The sequence below is a fragment of the Molothrus aeneus genome, chromosome 1 (assembly GCF_037042795.1).
Source record: "Molothrus aeneus isolate 106 chromosome 1, BPBGC_Maene_1.0, whole genome shotgun sequence".
Lineage (NCBI taxonomy): Eukaryota > Metazoa > Chordata > Aves > Passeriformes > Icteridae > Molothrus > Molothrus aeneus.
Genome location: NC_089646.1, coordinates 87,635,781 through 87,653,717, shown reverse-complemented (window position 1 = coordinate 87,653,717; position 17,937 = coordinate 87,635,781). Strand labels below are relative to the sequence as shown.

The following is a 17,937-nucleotide window of genomic DNA, read 5'->3' as shown; positions in this document are numbered from 1 at the left end:
AGGCACAGAAAAAGAAGTATATTCTTGTCAATATCCCCATTGACAAGTGCCAGACATTTTCCTAGTCCCTGGAGGTTTTATGTTCCAGACTATCTCTTTCCAATGGTGTTAAGATTTGTATGATAGGACTTTTTTTTTCCTCCTCAGTAATGCTTATTTTTTTTCCAAAATGAATACATTATTTTGGCTTAAATTTGAAGAGGAAAGTAGTTAAGATAAATTACTACAGTGAAACTTTCAGGCATAATGGTTATAATTTGAATTTCAAGCCTCTGAAAATTGAGCTCTATTAAAGGTAAAATTAAAAAAAATTTAACTTTCCAAAAATTCCAGCTCATGCTACTCTATCAATTTAAAAGTTACAGACAAAAACAACTTTGAAATTTATGCAGGTTGCAGTGTCACATCAAAGTTTTAATAATTTCCACAGGTGGAGATTCCACATTCTCATAAGGCTCTTGTTTCTGTGCTTGTCCTTCTTTGGGGAATTTTTTTGCCAACATCTAGTCAGAATTTCCCTTATACCTTCTTTACAGTTGCCTCTTGTCCTTTCGTTGTTCACTTTCAAGAAAAGTGTGGCTATGCCTCTCCTGTAATCTGCTATTAGATGGCTAAAGTTAGTTTGGCATTTAATCCCTGCACTTCTTTTCTTAAGACAAAGTAAATCTATCTTTATTTTCCCACATTATGCCTTGAGAAGTCATTCTTGCAATTACAGATAAGCAGCAGACAAAGCATCATGCATCCAATTTACCTGAATATTTATTATAAATCACTAAAACAGAAGTTTATGGAGAACTTAGCCTAATATGTCCTGTTATTTTTCAATTTGGGTGGAAAAAAATCTAACCAGCAAACTAAACCAGATTTAGTACCACTCCTTGAATTCCCTGAACCACAACACAAGAAAGAAGGCTGGAAATGGAAGGGCTCATATACAACAGTCTTGATGTGTGCCTGATTTCCTTTACAGACCAAATGTCATCAGTATTGGCCTGATCCACCAGATGTAATGGAATATGGCTGCTTCCGTGTCAGGTGCCACTCTGAAGACTGCACAATTGCTTATGTTGTCAGAGAAATGGTCATTACAAACATTGAGGTAAATGCTCCCTGCCTTTAATCATCCCCAAACAAGCTGAATGAATACATTTATAGATGGGTAGATAAATGTTAGAATCCCAAATGCTAAGAATACCCTTATACTAAGATAAAAGCTATGCACTTGGCAATGTATATGTGTATATCTTTGTGTATGGATATGATGCATGTCTATAAACACACACGGACACGTTCATTTTTAAAAATAGAATATGTGTGCTTTATATGGATCAACATGGTATGATTATTTCTTTAGATCTTCTTCAAAGACACACTTTTTGAAGTTCTATAATACATTATGCTGTAATGCATTATGCTATTATAATACAGGTACTGCAATAAGCATCAAAAGGAAGTTTAGTGCTTTTCTTTAAACAGTTTTGCAATCACTGACTCTTCATAAGTACTTTGATTTATAAAGAGAGTTTTTTCCCTAAGTAACTCTGCTGTTTCAGGGATGAAATATGGGTCACTTGGTTAGTAGCCCATGCAGCTAGAACAGCTAATAAAGGAGTGAAGCATAATAAAGTTGTTTTGAGAGAATATGCAGAATCTCACCAGTTCCTTTTCATTGTCTTTAGTCAGATTTTAAAAATGAAAAAAGATACATACCTCTCAATTGAGATCCATATGTATCTCAATTGAAATGTGTTCAATTTATGAAAAATACTTATATTCCATAACTCCTAATACTTTCATGCTAATGTCTAGGGAGTTAGAAAACAAAGAGAAGGCAAAACACAGCATATTGTCTTGTGAAATCCATGTTCAGGTCACATCTAGACTTCCCACAACCTGAATTGTAGGGGTTGAAGTTTGGTTTTTGTTTCTAAGTAGACCTGAATTTCTATGTTTTCCTTCATCTTTTTTCCAAAATTCTATGGCCACAGGTATTTTCTAAAAAGATGAAGGATTTATGCTATCATAAAATGTGTGAGAAATCACTGTATACTGTCCAAAGGCTAATTTTAAGCCAGTCTTTTAAATTTCTGTAGAGTTAATCAGCTTTTACTGTAACCAGAATTGCTAGTAGTAATAGTAAGTAGTAAGCAAGGAAAAGGCAATATCTGTTTTAAAATATAATATTTAATCCATGTTCTTACAGCATAACCAATCCATTAGTCTCATACATTTGTAACTTGACATTCTCTCACTCGACAGTGCATCCAAATTTGCTTTAATGTGATTAAGTTTCCTTTGCAGTCATAAACATGTGAGATGTCAGATGTGAGTACTTAAAGGTTTTTCAGTTAAGGCAGTTTGTTATACTTCTATTTCTAGATATGAGAAACCACCCAGTCAGGGAGCAGCATGCTATTTGTTTCTGTATTTTGGCCAATTTCTCTGTAAGTGATAAACCTGACTAAAAAGAAGTCAGCACAGAAGAAATTAACCTCACAAAAGTCGTACTGCAACTATATGTACCCAAAATTTTAGTTCTTTTCACTCAAATTATTTGTAACCTTTATATATCTTATAAAATGAAGAAAGGGTTAATTTCTGGCCTTTTCTTTTCCAGAACAAGATCAAAAGCTATACTGTAGCACTAACTTTGGGGGTCTTTGGGGTTGGTTGAAACTTTTTATTTTGTAAAAAAAGCTTCAGTGCACTTTGGGGACCAGAACAAGCAGACCAAAGGAAAGAAATCATGTCGTGAGAGTGCAGAGTTCATCACAGAGTGCGCTATTTTGTAAATTGAGATACATATTTCTTTATGATCCTGGACAAAATTGCGTAAGAGGCCTGAAACAAATTTTCATTGTTTCCTTTGAGATGAATGCCTTGCAAAGTATGATTGGCCATTAAATTTCACTGGTTTTGAAACATAAAGAATGAAATAACAAAAGTAAGTGAGAAATGTGATGGCAAGTGTGTGCAGCAGCATAATAATGTATGAACAGTTGTCCAAGAAATGACAAATGCCACTTACCAGAGTATCTACTCTTTAGAAACTGGGCTCCAACCCCGATTATTCAGACTCAGCTTTCAAGGTATGTTTGTGAAGCTCAGTGGCAAAGAGCTCACCTTTTCCTGCTTAGAAGATAAAAGAACCATTTCAGGGTTAATGTAGTTCTACACTGTGATTTTTTTTTTTGTCTCATTATTGAAGATTATGTTATAACTTCTGTGAAAAAGGACATTAACTGAAACATTGAAATGCAAAATCAGTTGCTTGGTTTTAACATAAGTAGGAATTAAGGTTGACATTTCAAGTTTAAATTTCATACTTTCTATATGATTATTATGATTCTGAGTTCTGTGTGTTGATTTTCTGAAGAGGACACAAATCTTTTATTAATCAGGGAGAGTCTATCATTTAAGGTGAATGAAACAAGGAAGTTTGCCTTTTGATGTAATTATAATAATCAAGGCTGCAAACTGCAGAAGGATGAAGATTGGATATTTTTGTGTCTGAAGGTCTTGACAGTACAGCTGTATTGCAAGTGCATTTGAAGCACTACCTGTGACAGACGTATTCTTTATCAGGAATTTCAGCCCTAATGACAGACTCACTGGAAAAGATCATGTGCTTCTGAGCAAAATTTAGGATGTTAGCTTAACCACAATGAAGCTGCTTCTGCAGTTAGATATCTTGAATTTGCCCAGGCCGGGTAGGGACAAGTACATAATTTTGTTGGAGTTATGTTGCTGAAGAGTTTAGCTGTAATAACAGCAAAGAAGCACAATAACAAAGAGCTGGTGATGTCTTACACCTCTGTAGTTCCTTACTAAGTAATGTGGATCAATGCCACGAAGAAGCTAAATGTTGGCCAAAGGGCTGACGATAAACTGGGCAAATTACTGAAGTGTCCCTGGAGTCTGTTGTTTGAGCTAATTTTTTTTTTAATCCATAATTTTTAAACTGATTTGGAGAAATACCAAATACATTAATTCCATTGAAATTAGTCCACATGAATGCAAAAAAAAATTAAATAATTTTGGAATAGCAAGGTGTACAAGGTCAAGTTAAGCAAAAATAGCAACCAAGCCATAAGCAGCTGTTGCTGTCTCACTTTCTCTAAGACTCATAAAACAGAACTAATAAAGCCAGATTTTTATGAAGAAAAATTATTCATTTATCAGTCATTAGGATGATTGTCATTGAAAACCTCAGTGCTAAAAGAAAAAAATTGTGGATAGGATTTAAACTGAGTTGTAGAGAATAGTGGTTTGATTAATAACTTGAATATCAGAAGTTACCTCTTATTTTCCATTATCAGGTTTGTATAAAGGAGCAAGATCTGAGAGTAATAGTGTTTAAAAATAAATATTGCTAACAGAACATGTACTCTAGGGCTAGCTATAGAGCCAGTAACTTCAATTCTAGCATTTTTTCATGCAGAAGTGCTAGATTTTAGTAGCTGTGATGGTCTTTTAATGTAAGTTATTTCTATGTGGGGTGTTGTTTGGCTGACATTTTCTGTATTTAAAAACTGACTTTCACTAGACTTGAAGATAATATGGTTTTAAAAAAGCCAAAAACCCTGCTAAAAATAACTTTAAAAATCTGGACTTCATCAGAGTACTGCTTTGACATTTTTCTGCAAGAGATATAAAAACTCCTACATAGAAAAAGTAATTCTAACATACACAAATATATTTACTGTGTACATTGCTAATAAAACATAACGTGTTTTAAAATACTTGTGCATTTTGGAAAGCAAGTGGAAAGCAGAATAGTCAAGTTTCAGCATTTTGAATAATCTCAGAAGGGCTCAACAGAAGAATCAAAATTGATCATGCTAAAGCACAAATAGTTGGAAGGCTTCACTGAGGCTTGAGGCATACCTGGAATAATTAACAAACACCTCTATTGGTCTCTAAGGATGATTAGGGCACAAAACCACAATTGAAGATGCTTACACCAAAAGCAGCAGCTATGAGGACTAAGTGCATGTTCTAGGTGTATTCTTACTCCAAGTAACTCTTATGTAACGAAGTTTTTGTACTTAATGTCTATGAACTATTTGACTAATGCAGCTCACTCTATCTGAGCCTGAAGTACTGATAAGTAAAAATTAAGTCAGCTCTTTCCTTTGTTCTAAGCTTGTAAAATGACTTTTTGATTCTACTGATCACCGTTAGTGTTTCTCAGGTGTGCCACTGGCACTTATCCATGTTGTGTAGCTTTAAGTCCTTGAAGCACATGGAAAGCAACTGGATATTCAGTCTTGGATAATTTTCAAATTAATCAAGTCTTTGTTTCACCAGGATGCTGTAATTCAAACATCTCTGATTTAAGAGAATCAGCTCAAACTCTTACGTGTAATTGCTGCTTTATCTCATTTCCCTTTTGAAGAGGTTCTGATTAAGCAAGTACAGATTTTCAAAGGAGGACTTTTTAATGATATTTCCGAGACATATTTTTGTATTTTTTTTTTAATCTGTGGAATTTCAGAAAAATGTGAATGGTAATCATTTGATCAGTGTCAACTTTTCCTACTCAGTAGAGCTGGATAGCAAAAGGCCATGCATGCTTTTTCATGCAGAAATCCTGGTCATTGTGCATCTTTTCATGACATGGGTGGTAGATCCTGATGTAATTTATATTACAGTGAGCTTGGTCATTAATGTTAGATTATGTTGTCCATGTGGGCCTTATGCTGTACCTTTTAATTGTTCATTGCTCAGGCTTTGCTTTTAAGAAGCAAAGTATGAGCTGTGTCATTTTTCTTTTTGTCCCTGTGGGCAATTGTAAATTTCTGCAGTTGTTTTGACTGGAATAAATGTATTCCCTAAGACTCTACTTAATACATAGGGAGTACTTATTCCATTTTTTGTGTCCTACTAGCCTGTTCCCTGGCAGTGGAACATCCTCAATTGGGAGAGGAAAACAAGCAGCTGAAGACATTTAAAACAGGTCCTATATTTCAGCAGTTGTGAGCACAAGAGAAAAGGGGAAAAACCTTTTAAAGTCACTAGCATCACAGAAACCTTCCTGTGTGGACCACTAGGGAAAGGCCAGCTTTTATAGACTAATCCTGTCATAAAGGAGAGTTTTATTTCAGAAGGGTGCCAAATGTTAAGTCTGATAATGGACATAAATTAAATGCAGGTAACAGCTTAACTATTGCAAAATGTGTGGAAGGTATAAAGGAGCGTGAAGACTTGTCTCAGTTTGTAAAGATTGACATCCTCACTGCATGATGTTTCAGAGCTCATGAGCATCTTAGGTTTTTTCCTTCCCACCCTAACCATTAGTTACATCTGTAACATATCAGTTCAGCTCAATCTGAAGGCATAGATGATTGAGTGATTTCATAATCAAAATTAACAAAAAGCTAAGCTAAAAGAACTTCTGTAAAACCTCAGGGTTTTTACATATAATTCAAAAATTCAAAAAAAGAACTCTCTGTACAACAGAATCTTTTAACTAATTATATTGCTTCCATACAGAAAAGTATTCTCCTGTGGATCATACAGATGTCATTCATATATGTACAATAAGCATGTATGTATGAATGATATATATGTATATATACTGTTTTCTAACAGAAACCAGATTTGGCAAATGTTGCAGGCAACTTTATTATACCTGAATCTGTAAGAGTGCACAGACATATTTACAATAGATTGTATAGCCCTAAATCCCTGTTATATTGGTATTGTTCTCAGTAGTTCTGCTGTTCTCGGTTTCTTCCAGCCAGTTCTAAACTATTGTGCAGTACTGTTATGCTTATGTCTTAAAGCATTTTACCTCAGGTGAATCAATGATGTCAAAGTGTAATAGGTCAACAGTCAATAAATCAAAAAAATTAAAATGCTTAAATCATGGAAGTTAAACTTCATACCTCATTTATTTAGAAAATGTTGTGCCTCATGAATTCTTTCTAAGAATTACATGTCCATACTTCACACTGAATTTTAAAATCACAAATGTTTTCTACACCATCTACCTCTTATGGCATCTGCAGAAAACACTTGCTGTGAAAAACATTACTTGTATCTAGTAAACATTAATACAGGAGTTATAACACTGGCCATTTTTTTTAAAACTTTACTGTATTTCAGACAGAACAACAGCACACCGTCACCCATCTCCAGTACGTAGCTTGGCCTGATCATGGCGTTCCTGATGACTCCATGGACTTCTTGGAGTTTGTGAACTGTATGAGGCCAAAGAGAGTAAAGAATGAGCCAGTTCTTGTTCACTGCAGGTATTTGTGTTTTAAAACTCTAATTATAGATCGTTGAATGAGATGAAAATGTTAAACTGTGCAATACGAGCATTTACTGCTGATGATGTAAACACTGATGTTATATCTAAAGGATGAGTTTACTTTGTCTCCCTTTCTCCTGCAACCTTTTGGTGAAATGGCTTAGTCACATAATTATCACAGATCTGATAATCTGCAATTTAGTTTGTTTTCTGATTTTTATCCTCTACAATGTTGTAATCTCATTTTGAATGGTACTGCTAAAATTCTTTTCCCTGCTGTTCAAGTGTGTGTGTGTGATAAAAGCAGTCAATTAGATCTTACCTTTTTAAAGACAAAAATATCAAACCTGTACAGTTTGAGCAGTTCAGTTGTTTAAAAATGCATCTACTTTAGTTGAGGTTTTAGTTTTATTTATATTTAAAAATATTTTCTTTTTAGTAATTACCAGAAAATATTACTGAAGTTGCTGTAAAAATAAACTTTGCACTCTCTTTGGATTTTACTAGGGTCTTCCTGTAATTTCCAAGGCTGTCCTACTATTAAGACTGTGATATGAATTTGGTGTTTTGCAAAAACCTAATTTTATAGAGTATTCTTCTGTTGTATTTCACAGTGCAGGAATCGGTCGCACTGGTGTGTTGGTCACTATGGAAACAGCCATGTGCTTAATTGAAAGGAACCAGCCTGTTTATCCACTGGATATTGTACGGAAAATGCGGGACCAGAGAGCTATGATGGTGCAAACATCAGTAAGTGATGGAGAGGAAGCATCATTTTCTGTGTATATACTGCACTTGTCAAGTTATAAAACAGGTCCAAAATTTTTATAAAGGATCTAGTAGTATGAATCTTCAGTTGCCATTATATATCAAACTTTATATCAAAGATTATATATCAAATAAATTTAGCATAATTTAGCATAGCAGCAAAGGCTGCTGCTAATGAGGTATGTATTTTTCTTTTTTTAAAATATCTCTTATCTTACCATGAAAAGATAATTGATTTTGATACATTGTAAGTCGTTAGAATGCCCAAAGTCAGACTTGTACTGATCATCTCCTCCTGGTCCTTTGTCTAAATTCTCTGCTAGGCTAGAATAATTTCTTGCTTTTTATTCTGGTACAGAACACCATAGGAAGTTATTAAGTTGAAGGTAAAATCGAAGTGTTTGTGGCCTGGTTTGAAAAGTAGGAAGTAGCTTTTCAAAAGGCCACTTTAGAGTAGAAATTCTATAAGAACATATAGATTTTTTTTTTTAATTTTGCCACTACCTAGTTGGGAAAAAAACTAAGGGCAAGTTGTGTAGCACCAATAACAGAAACATGAAAGTAGATGGCAATTTTAAGATGAAAGTGAGACAACTTGAGTTCATGAGAGCCATTTTTTGTCAGCTTTGGAAATGAGCATATTGACATTAGAGATGGATGAAGGATGAGAGTTTGTTCTTTCTTTAGGAGAGGCTGATGACAAGAATTCTGAGTGTGGGTTATCTTGGAGAGCTAAATGCCCTATGAGAAATGAAAGTAAGGGGGTTTAAACACAGAAAGCCAACAATTAAATTGGGCATTTCTGTCTCATCTTATGGAAGAGGGTCGGGACTGTGTGATTGGAAGGGAGTTGTTTGAAGGGTGCCCTGCCTGTTCCTTGCTGAAGTGAAAGCTGAGCTGGTGACAAAAGTGGTCATGAGATGAAGAATACTAGCTTCAAGTTTAAGGAAGCTGAGTGTTAACTTCTGGAGTTGCACCTGTCTATACCCCTCAGGTTCTAAAATTACTTACACAAATTCAAGCTTCAACATTCTAGAAGTGGTTCTCTTCATGAGAATCAGATGTAAAAACCTGAAGTAAACTTCAGCTTGCCAGAAGACTGAATCCCTTTTGTTACAACAGAAATCCGCCAGAACTGTCCTTTCACTCCACACTTTGACATAACTGAAGAATACAGGAAATAGTAATAAATACAGTTACAGTCAGGCTCCTGGTGTGGAAAATGAATATCTAAAATAGGATTCTTTACCTTGCTTGCTGTGTCACAGAGTTTGCTGTCAGCACAACCAGGAGAGGAATGATCTGTAGCAGCAATACTGTGAAACTAAATTTGCCTGTTATTTCTGAAGAAGGCAGATACTGTTGTGAAAACCAGTGAGAAAACTGGCATTCTGTGCTGTAAATGAGACACAGAAGCAAGCACTGAACTGTGAGAAAACAGAATACCAGAGAGCTGCGTGTTAATATTTCGATCTATCCTGGGTACTCTATCCCATTCCCATCCCATTCCAGCCAGCCTCGCTTCTCATATTTGAGATCCTGCTTAGGGTATCTGGGAGAAGTTGTTAGAGATTCTTCAGTTGTAATGAAGGGATTGTTCAGTTTTAATAGCCTTGCCTAGAGCATGTTCAGCTGCCCTATGGGGGGGACTGTGTGTGCGCTCCAATTCCAAGGTGATATGATTTGCCAGGTACATGTTGTGACGGGGCATATTCAAAAAGAATGAACAGATCAGAGCTATTACCTGGTCAGTTTAGTGTCTGTTGTTAATCCTATGGAAGCTGTAGCTTCTCAAAGACCCCAGTAATTTTGTTATGTGAGCAGCAAAAAAAGCAAATCCATCATTCAACCAAAATGATGAATCTATAACAAAGTTGGTGTAACTCTATGGCCTTCCATTAAAAAAAAGAAAGATTAACCAATAAAGAGAAATTAGATAGGTAAGCAATGCAGAATACATTAGGATGTACATAATAGAAGTAGCTACCAGCTGAGTGAGCAGTTAGAATACATACAACAGATAAGAGCAAGGAAAACAAGTAGTCAGAGATTGAGTCAGAGGAAGCAATGGTGAAGTGCTGATTCTTTTATTTGTTCAGTAACTTGATCACCCAAGTTAACAGAAGTATTGAACAGAGAGCTAAATACCACATCTGGCTTGTTCAGGCAGTAGAAATATGGAAATGACAATAACAGTGAAGAGACAAGGTAATTAAGAAATAAGAACAAAGTGTTATTGAAGGTGGGAGTAATTGACTGAAAGGTTGAAGAAAAGCTGGGAAAATTGAGATGCAGAAAACTCATTTCCACCTTCCTGTTTTCCTTTAAGTTTTTCTGTACTTAAAAGAAAATGTGTTGTATTATGTTATGGACAAGAATATCATTCCTAACTGCTGGTATATAGAGGCAACCTAAGGTCCTTCACAGTCCAAATGTTATCTTTTAGCCCCTCCCTTTGGGAGATGGTGGGAGAATGTTTCCAGATGTTTCAGAAGAGTTGATGGGAGCTGACAATACAAGAGCAGCTGGGAGAACATGTCAAAGATGGAAAAAAGGGATATGAAAAATAGGAAGCTTTGCTTCTCTCAATATATGTCATGAAACTTTGGAGAAAAGGGTTCATTTGGGGGTTTTGACAATAGTAGTTTCACAGAAGAAGTGAGGATGCTTTGATCTTTGCAAGTTCTTTTAAATTTCAATCATCTTGTGTTCTCAGGATTGTGTTAGTCAAAAAAATTTATTCAGGCTACCTGGATTTTTAGTTCTGCACTAGTCCTATTGATAATGTGTCCTTGTATCACTTTTTAGGAAGAGGCTTACAGGCCAATTGTTTTTAACAAATAGTTACGTTACAAGGTTGTGGAAGAGCTAGTCTTTGTAATAGTATAATGCAGGAAAGAAACTCTAATTTGTGAAGACTTTGAGATCTAATTGAGATAAAAATGTTGAGTGAGAGAAGAATTAATGTGGCCGCTCATCTTCAAAAATATTAATTTGAAAGGTTTTGATCCCCTTCTGTTACAAAAGGAGATATGTGGTCTGATCAAAAACTGAAAATAAAGTGACTCCTTGTGCAGTACTGCAGGTTGTTTGGGGGAAAAAAAATAAGGGTTTCAGTTAGGTAGTCACACCTATAGATCCTATATGTCAACCTTAAATGTGCCCAGTAATATGTAACTGCAAGACTGGCAAGCTCAGAATACTCATAATAATCAGATAACGACCAAACCCCTCCCAAAATAGATGAGATATATAAAGAAGGTAAATATCAAGTTAAATTTAGTCAAAGTCATGCATAGTTTTTACAAATAATTCCTTTTCCCTGAAAATTAAACATGTATAATTTTAGTTTGGGGAACTATATTTTCCTTGGTGTGTGATTTTTAAATGCTTGTCCTTCAAGGAAGAGTAAATGTCAGCTTTGTTTACCGTGAACACAGACAGAGGAGTAGGATTTTCTCCTCCCATCCTTGTAGCTCCTCTCCTGTCATTGCTCAGGAAAAAAGGAAGCTGTGGATCTGTTAGTCCTATTCAATAATACTGTCTAATCAGCAGTTTAACTGAACATCCATAAATGTTTTTGTGTTTTCTTTCCTCCACAGAGTCAATACAAATTTGTTTGTGAAGCTATTCTTCGTGTTTACAAAGAAGGATTGGTTCGACCACTGGATTCCAGTTAGCACAGCAGTGAAGGATGATTTTTTTGCCTAAAAACCTGCTCTTTAAGTAAAGCAAGGGCTTGTTTCTGAAAGCAACTAGAATGGACTAGAAGCCCATGAAAAGACAGATGAGCACATATGAACTGTGGCACTTTAAATTTCTCAAGAAGATTGCTAAATCATGTACAGTCTAACAAAGTCACATAAATATATGACAGCAATTGTGTGTAATATGCTTTATTCACATAGACAACCATAAACAATCATGGAAACCTTAACACACATCTTTTACTGCCTTAAAACACCCTTTACTTTGGAAGTTACAAAGTTCCTTGTGTTTCCTTTGAAATAGCAAAAGGAAAACTCCTATTATTGAAATGGTTCATCTTATGAAGGTATTTAATATATTTGTATCATATGAAAGCTCATTGAAGGTGAATATTTGTAACTTTCTTATTGGGATACTAGATATCCATGGAACTGTAACCTTGACTAAAAGGCTGACGAAGAGCTTTAAAGGCTAATGCATAACTACTGTACACTGAGCTGGAGAAATTTAGTATTCAGTTACCGTAAATCTATTAGTGAGTATGCCAGCTGTTATAATATGCTGCTTAGAAATCACATCTACTGTATGTGATGTGAAAATAATGCTGCAGTTAGGTATTTATGCAGGTGGTACAGTCTACATCTTCTATTGATCAATTTTAGTTGCAACTTGCCCTTTTGACAGTGACCTACTTCATACAGTTTTAGTTATTGCACCCCTTTTCTTCTGTTTCTGCTGTCCATCTCCTTTATAGTTTTCACTGCTGTTTCTATATGTGTACTGAAAACATTTTAACTTAAAATGAGGTTTAATTCTCTGTCATGTTTGTTTCCATGTGTATTTATGAGTTCTCAGATGTAAATGTGGACTAATGTTGCACACAAGTACTAGACTTTTGACTTACTGTATATGCAAAGTAGTCTAATCCAATACTGGAAGAAAAATTACTACTGAACCCATCAAATACGTTGCTGCTATTTCAAGGTGTGAAGCTTACAAGGGCACAGGTGTTGCTAGTGTTCAGATGGTGATAAAATATTGACTTGCTGCCCTCCAGCAAAGCGCTCTTATCCAGCGAAACACGACTCCCTTTTGCAAGAGTTCTCCAGATTTACTGTGTTTCTTGCTTATGCAGAAATGCAGTTAAATTCACCTGAAGATTTACATGGAAAGAAAGAATGAATTTGTACATTGATGAATAATTCACCCTAAGGTACACTGGTCTCTATTTCATTTCAGATGAGAGAATTGGACGTTCTGAACAGTATAACCACATTTGTATAATGTTAAATTATTTTGTGTGTGCTTTTTGATTAACCTGAGATAGTTATTAATTTTTTAATAGTGTTTAAAAATATTCTAAGGGACTGTTTAAAACTCTCTTATTTAAAAAATTAGTCCTAAATAGGGTAAAATTTTTATGGGGCATATTAGCCAGATGTTTATATGTATAAAAGAGAAAATTAGATAATTTTTTTTTCAGAGAGATATATATGCACACACATATTCAGATGTATTTTAGAATTATGGTTTGTATTATGGATATTATCTTTATTGCTGGAGTTTCATTATAGAAACTGTCACAGCTGTACAATATGCATCTCTCATGTTACTGGAAGACTATGTTTTTTTCCCTCAGAAGGTAACTAGAAAGTGCATGTAGGATGAGCTAAATTGCTGACTTGTCTTTTGTAGGCTTGATCCTTTCTCCAAGATTACAATTTTAGCTATAGCTGAAGAGGATGTCTGGTTACTGTTATTGATTAAAAGAGTTTTAATTGAGATGTGCAGAGTAGTTGGCAACATGGAAACCTTCTTGGCTTTGTTAGCTTGAATGGTGAATAGGTTTGTGCTCATCCTCACATAGTGCATTCCAAATTTCACTTCAACTGGAGTTTTCTGTAATATTTTGGATCATTGTCATCTTGCTTGATTGGGCATAGATTAAAAACCAGAAGAGTGGTTCACTCTTATCTTGCTAAACTGCATCAGGTAGCTTAATCAGTCTGTGACTCCAAATGTAAAATGATAGTGGACTTGCACATATTACTTGGGAAGCTTTGTTACCTGTGTGCTTGTCTGTTAAAACATCTATTTTTTTTGTTTTTTAAGTTTTTCTCTCCCAGGTCTCAGAGTCATCCCTTGCAGTTGGCATGACTTGCACTTAATAGTTTGTCAAGAAGTGAAAAAAGGCAAGAAAATAAATTGTAAGAAAATATTTAGAGCATCTTTGTGACATCTGTGTCTTTCATGGAAGTACTCATTGTTTCTTTGTGGTCAAGGTTATTCCTATATTCCAATTGCTATTTATGTTTCTTCATGTTTAATATGTACTTACCAAAGCACTGTAAATGTATTTCTCGTATAATTCCAGTCTCAAGATACATGATATAGGCTTGACTTGGGTTAGTATGTGTGCATTTAAAGGATGACTGTCATGTTGTGACAACAAATGCTGCTCTTGTTTTGGTAAACTTGGATGGGTTTGGTAATACCATTGGGGAGCTCTTGGATTTTTTTGACTTGTTTGAAATTGTGGCCACAGAGAGAATGCTCAAAGCTATATAAATAGTAATCTCTATAAGTTTTTTGTTTGGTTTGGGTTTTTTTTTAATACCTAGGAGGAAATATTAACTACACAAGTATCTTGTATATTGTGTCCATCTTTATTTCAGTCTTGCTGGGTTTTGCACATGTACCTGTAGGATCCATATAGGAGAATTGAAGGGGTTTTGTCTTCTCTCTGTAGTGTGTGATGACTTTGCACTGAATGAAGTATGCCTTAGATCTGATCTTGCAATGAAAGCATAATTATGAAAACATCTTACTGCCAGCTTTTGTTTTCACAAAAATTAAGAAATCATGAAGATTTAGATTTAAATGGTTAGTTTGGGGGGATTTTGGTGGGAGTTAAAACTCGTGAGCACACAGTTTTTAATTGTCAAGCAGTTGGCAAGTGGTAGAAGATGCCGTGAAGAAAAGATTCTGTATAACCTTCATAAGCATTTTACCCTTGATTTTTCCTGTGCTGGCATGGTCATGAAAATAAGTATTCAAAATGTCTGGTGTGGTGGTGATGGATGAAGAGGGAGCAATGAACCATTGATGTTTTCATCACTGTGAAATACACTAACATTTATTTCTACGGAATTAAACAAATTTTAACTTAGTGGCTTTATATTTGATGTGGAACTAAACTGCCTATTCAGCATGTCTTCAGAAATCTCACAGAGGAAAACTTCTGAGATAAAGGTGAAAGGGACAGGTCTTGCTATTTGTTAAAAATAAGAAAAACAACACCCTAAACCATGAATGCCTTTTGTGTAACCAGCTGTATGAAATACAAGTCATTAAAATACAACCAAACCTTGAACAGTGGTGGTGTTTTACACAAAAAAAATGTAATCTAGGGGTTTGCTTTTAATTATCCTGTCTTTTAAGTGTTGATACTAAATTATATGCAGTCAAAATGTACCCACAAATTCAGCAATAAGTCTTCATATACACTCAGTTTTTTTCCTTTTTTGGTGCCTCATATTTCCTACTCTGCAATACTTGGTTAAATATATATCTATTTTAAAAGAACTCTAGTTCTGAACTATATAATGAACTTTGCATTGGCTTTATAGTATGATACCTTTTTACAAAAAAGCTCTTCCCTATAGACAGTATTCTTATGTCAGACTAAATGCATAAATGTTCAAAATAGATGGACATGGTTCATATTCAGTCAATTATAATTTAAACATAGTTATTTCACTGATAATGGCTTTATTTTTCTATCCTGAAATGTAGCATTTAAGTGCAAGTTTATTTGATTCTTTCAGCCTTTCCAGAAAACATGTGCTGGGAAATGTTTGTATTTTGATTAGTAACCTGCAAGCACTCTGCTTGGTTAAAAGCATTTATTAATTGAAGCTATATGGAAGGTAAAGTTTTCATTAAATATTTTGTTCAAAGGCCATGTAAATGATTAATTCATTATATAAAACAATGTTTTGATTATATGGGTTTCTTGCATTTAAGTTCTGACACTGATAGTTCTCAGCCATCTCAAATGGCTGTCTGTTTTAACTGTAGTTTACATTAACAGTTTAAATATACCAGTCTAATGCAATATGATTGAGTTTTAGACTACTTAACACTGTATAAGCTTCAAACAGTAGCATCTGCAATCACTGAAGCCTGTCATTCTAAAGAAAAAGGAAGTTTCTCCGAATCAAAAGAAGAAGTACCACCTAATATCAATGGATTTAACCATTTTTCAGCTTAGAGTAACTCTGTGACAGTAGCATTCGTACCATTCATATAAAGAGCAAATGTTGAGGATCAGTAATGTTATGGGAAAAAACAAATTGTATGGACTATAAGAGACCAGGAAATATTGTTGTCCTTTTTTTTTTTCTTTTTTTTTTTTAAAGAAAATTCATCTCAAGAGGGGGCATTTTCTTGCAGACTGCTTGACTAAGAGTTGTCTTAGTTTGTGCTTTATTTTGAGTTTAGATGCAGGTTAACCTTTAATTAAAGTTGTATTTAAAATATTAAAGTGTTTATTTTAATAGACATTAGTGAAACACTTCCGTTTACTGTTAACTGTTTAACTTCTGTTTACTTGACTTACCTGATTTTGTTTCTTGGAAATGCCATTGGTTTGCCTTATAAAATTACTTTGAGGTTTCCTCCAAGTGTGAAACTGGCTTTGTCTCAGACAGGCAAAATTACTATTGCTTAAGAAAGGAGGTTTTTCTTTCACCTGCTGAAGGGGCAGTGTGTTGTTCAGACCAGTATCAAACTGATCTCTTTTCTAAACAGTGCTGATAGCAGTGGTAGAAATCATAAAGATATATAGAAAAGCATGTAAGAAATGTTTTCCTTGGGACAGATAAGACCTAGATTTAACTTAAATATAAAAAGAAAAAAATCAAACATTGTGAACATGAAAATGTTTTTAACAGATAAAGTAGAGATCGAAAAGATATTATTTTTTTACTCTTTTTCCTTTAAAACACTTCTGTGAGTGATAGAGAGCCATACTGTTGGCCGTGGGATGTAATTTTTGTCAAACCCACCTAGAAAATAATTTTAAGCGGAACATTTTCCTCATCTATTGGTTTGTGCTCTTACGTAACATTAAAAAAAACCTCTTAAATATTTTCCTCTTAGAAACTATATTGTCTGTTTTCATTAGATGTCTTTTCCTGAGACATAAATGAAATCTGCATTTGGCTGGGTTGCCCTGCTGTTGAGGTTGCCTGCAATCCTGTTGAGGTTGCCCTGCATGCTTAAGAGGAAGATGATGCTTTGTTAGGGCTATTTAACCCCTCACCTAACATCACTTACCAAATTAAGCCAGAGTAGCATCATATTTGTATCAGCCTTTTGCAGTATAAACATTTTGTAAACAGTCCTTGGAACTTGCAAGGAAGTGGTCTTGCACCAAGCTAGAATTTAAGCTTTAAAATTAAAAAAAAAAAAAGTTAATATCTAAATATTCAAGTAAGAAATGACTGTTTACCAAATTCTGTACAAAATATATCTTTTAAAAAGAAAAAAAATAGTTTTTCTTACAAGATGCAAAGGTTAGCTGCTAGAAGTACCTTCTTAGCTGTGGGGGCAGCTCACCTAGTCATAAAGCAAATTGGCTCTCAGCTAGTGTGCAGTGCGGCCACTAAAGCACAGAAAGTGCATCATCAGCCCAAATGCCTCATTATTTGTCAACTTTCTTGTACATGGTTGGTTGCAATCCTGATTGCAAGGAAGTAAGGAAAAAGGGCTGCCTTCCTTTGGGAAAGAGAAATAGTAAATGCGCAGTAAATCCACAGCCTAGATTGGTCTTAGTGGGGTTGTATTTGTATTATCTAACCTCAGCAGTTTAGTTCAAAGTGAGATTAGGTGTATCTGTATGGGTTTGCAAGGATATCATAGCACTTCATTCCAGAAAACCAAAAAGCTCAGCCCAGCAGTGATAATGGCAGTGGGCTTCATTAGCTTCAGTTAAGCAGCAGGTGAGTGTGGCAGCACTTGGGTTAGTCCTGATCAGGGCCCTTCTAATTCAGAGCTTTGCATACATGATTGAAAACTTGGGGCTTAGCAGGAACTGAATTTCTGTCAGTAGAAAATAGGTGGGGAATTAGTAAATGCACTCAAATGTAAATCTATTTCTAATCCCAGTTTTGCAAAATAAATGATGAATACCAGTG

The 17,937-nt window shown here is 34.9% G+C and overlaps 1 protein-coding gene across 1 annotated transcript in view; it reads left to right on the top strand.

Moving 5' to 3' along the window:
• The window catches only part of PTPN3 (protein tyrosine phosphatase non-receptor type 3), a 117,531-nt gene extending 102,421 nt beyond the window's left edge, over positions 1 to 15,110 (top strand). Inside the window, exons 24-27 of the mRNA XM_066560274.1 lie at positions 974 to 1,102; positions 7,114 to 7,259; positions 7,876 to 8,011; positions 11,632 to 15,110. Of these exons, the coding sequence (XP_066416371.1) occupies positions 974 to 1,102; positions 7,114 to 7,259; positions 7,876 to 8,011; positions 11,632 to 11,709 (489 nt within the window). The 3' untranslated portion in view covers positions 11,710 to 15,110. The remainder of the gene's footprint in view (positions 1 to 973; positions 1,103 to 7,113; positions 7,260 to 7,875; positions 8,012 to 11,631) is intronic.
• Positions 15,111 to 17,937: the final 2,827 nt, after the last annotated feature.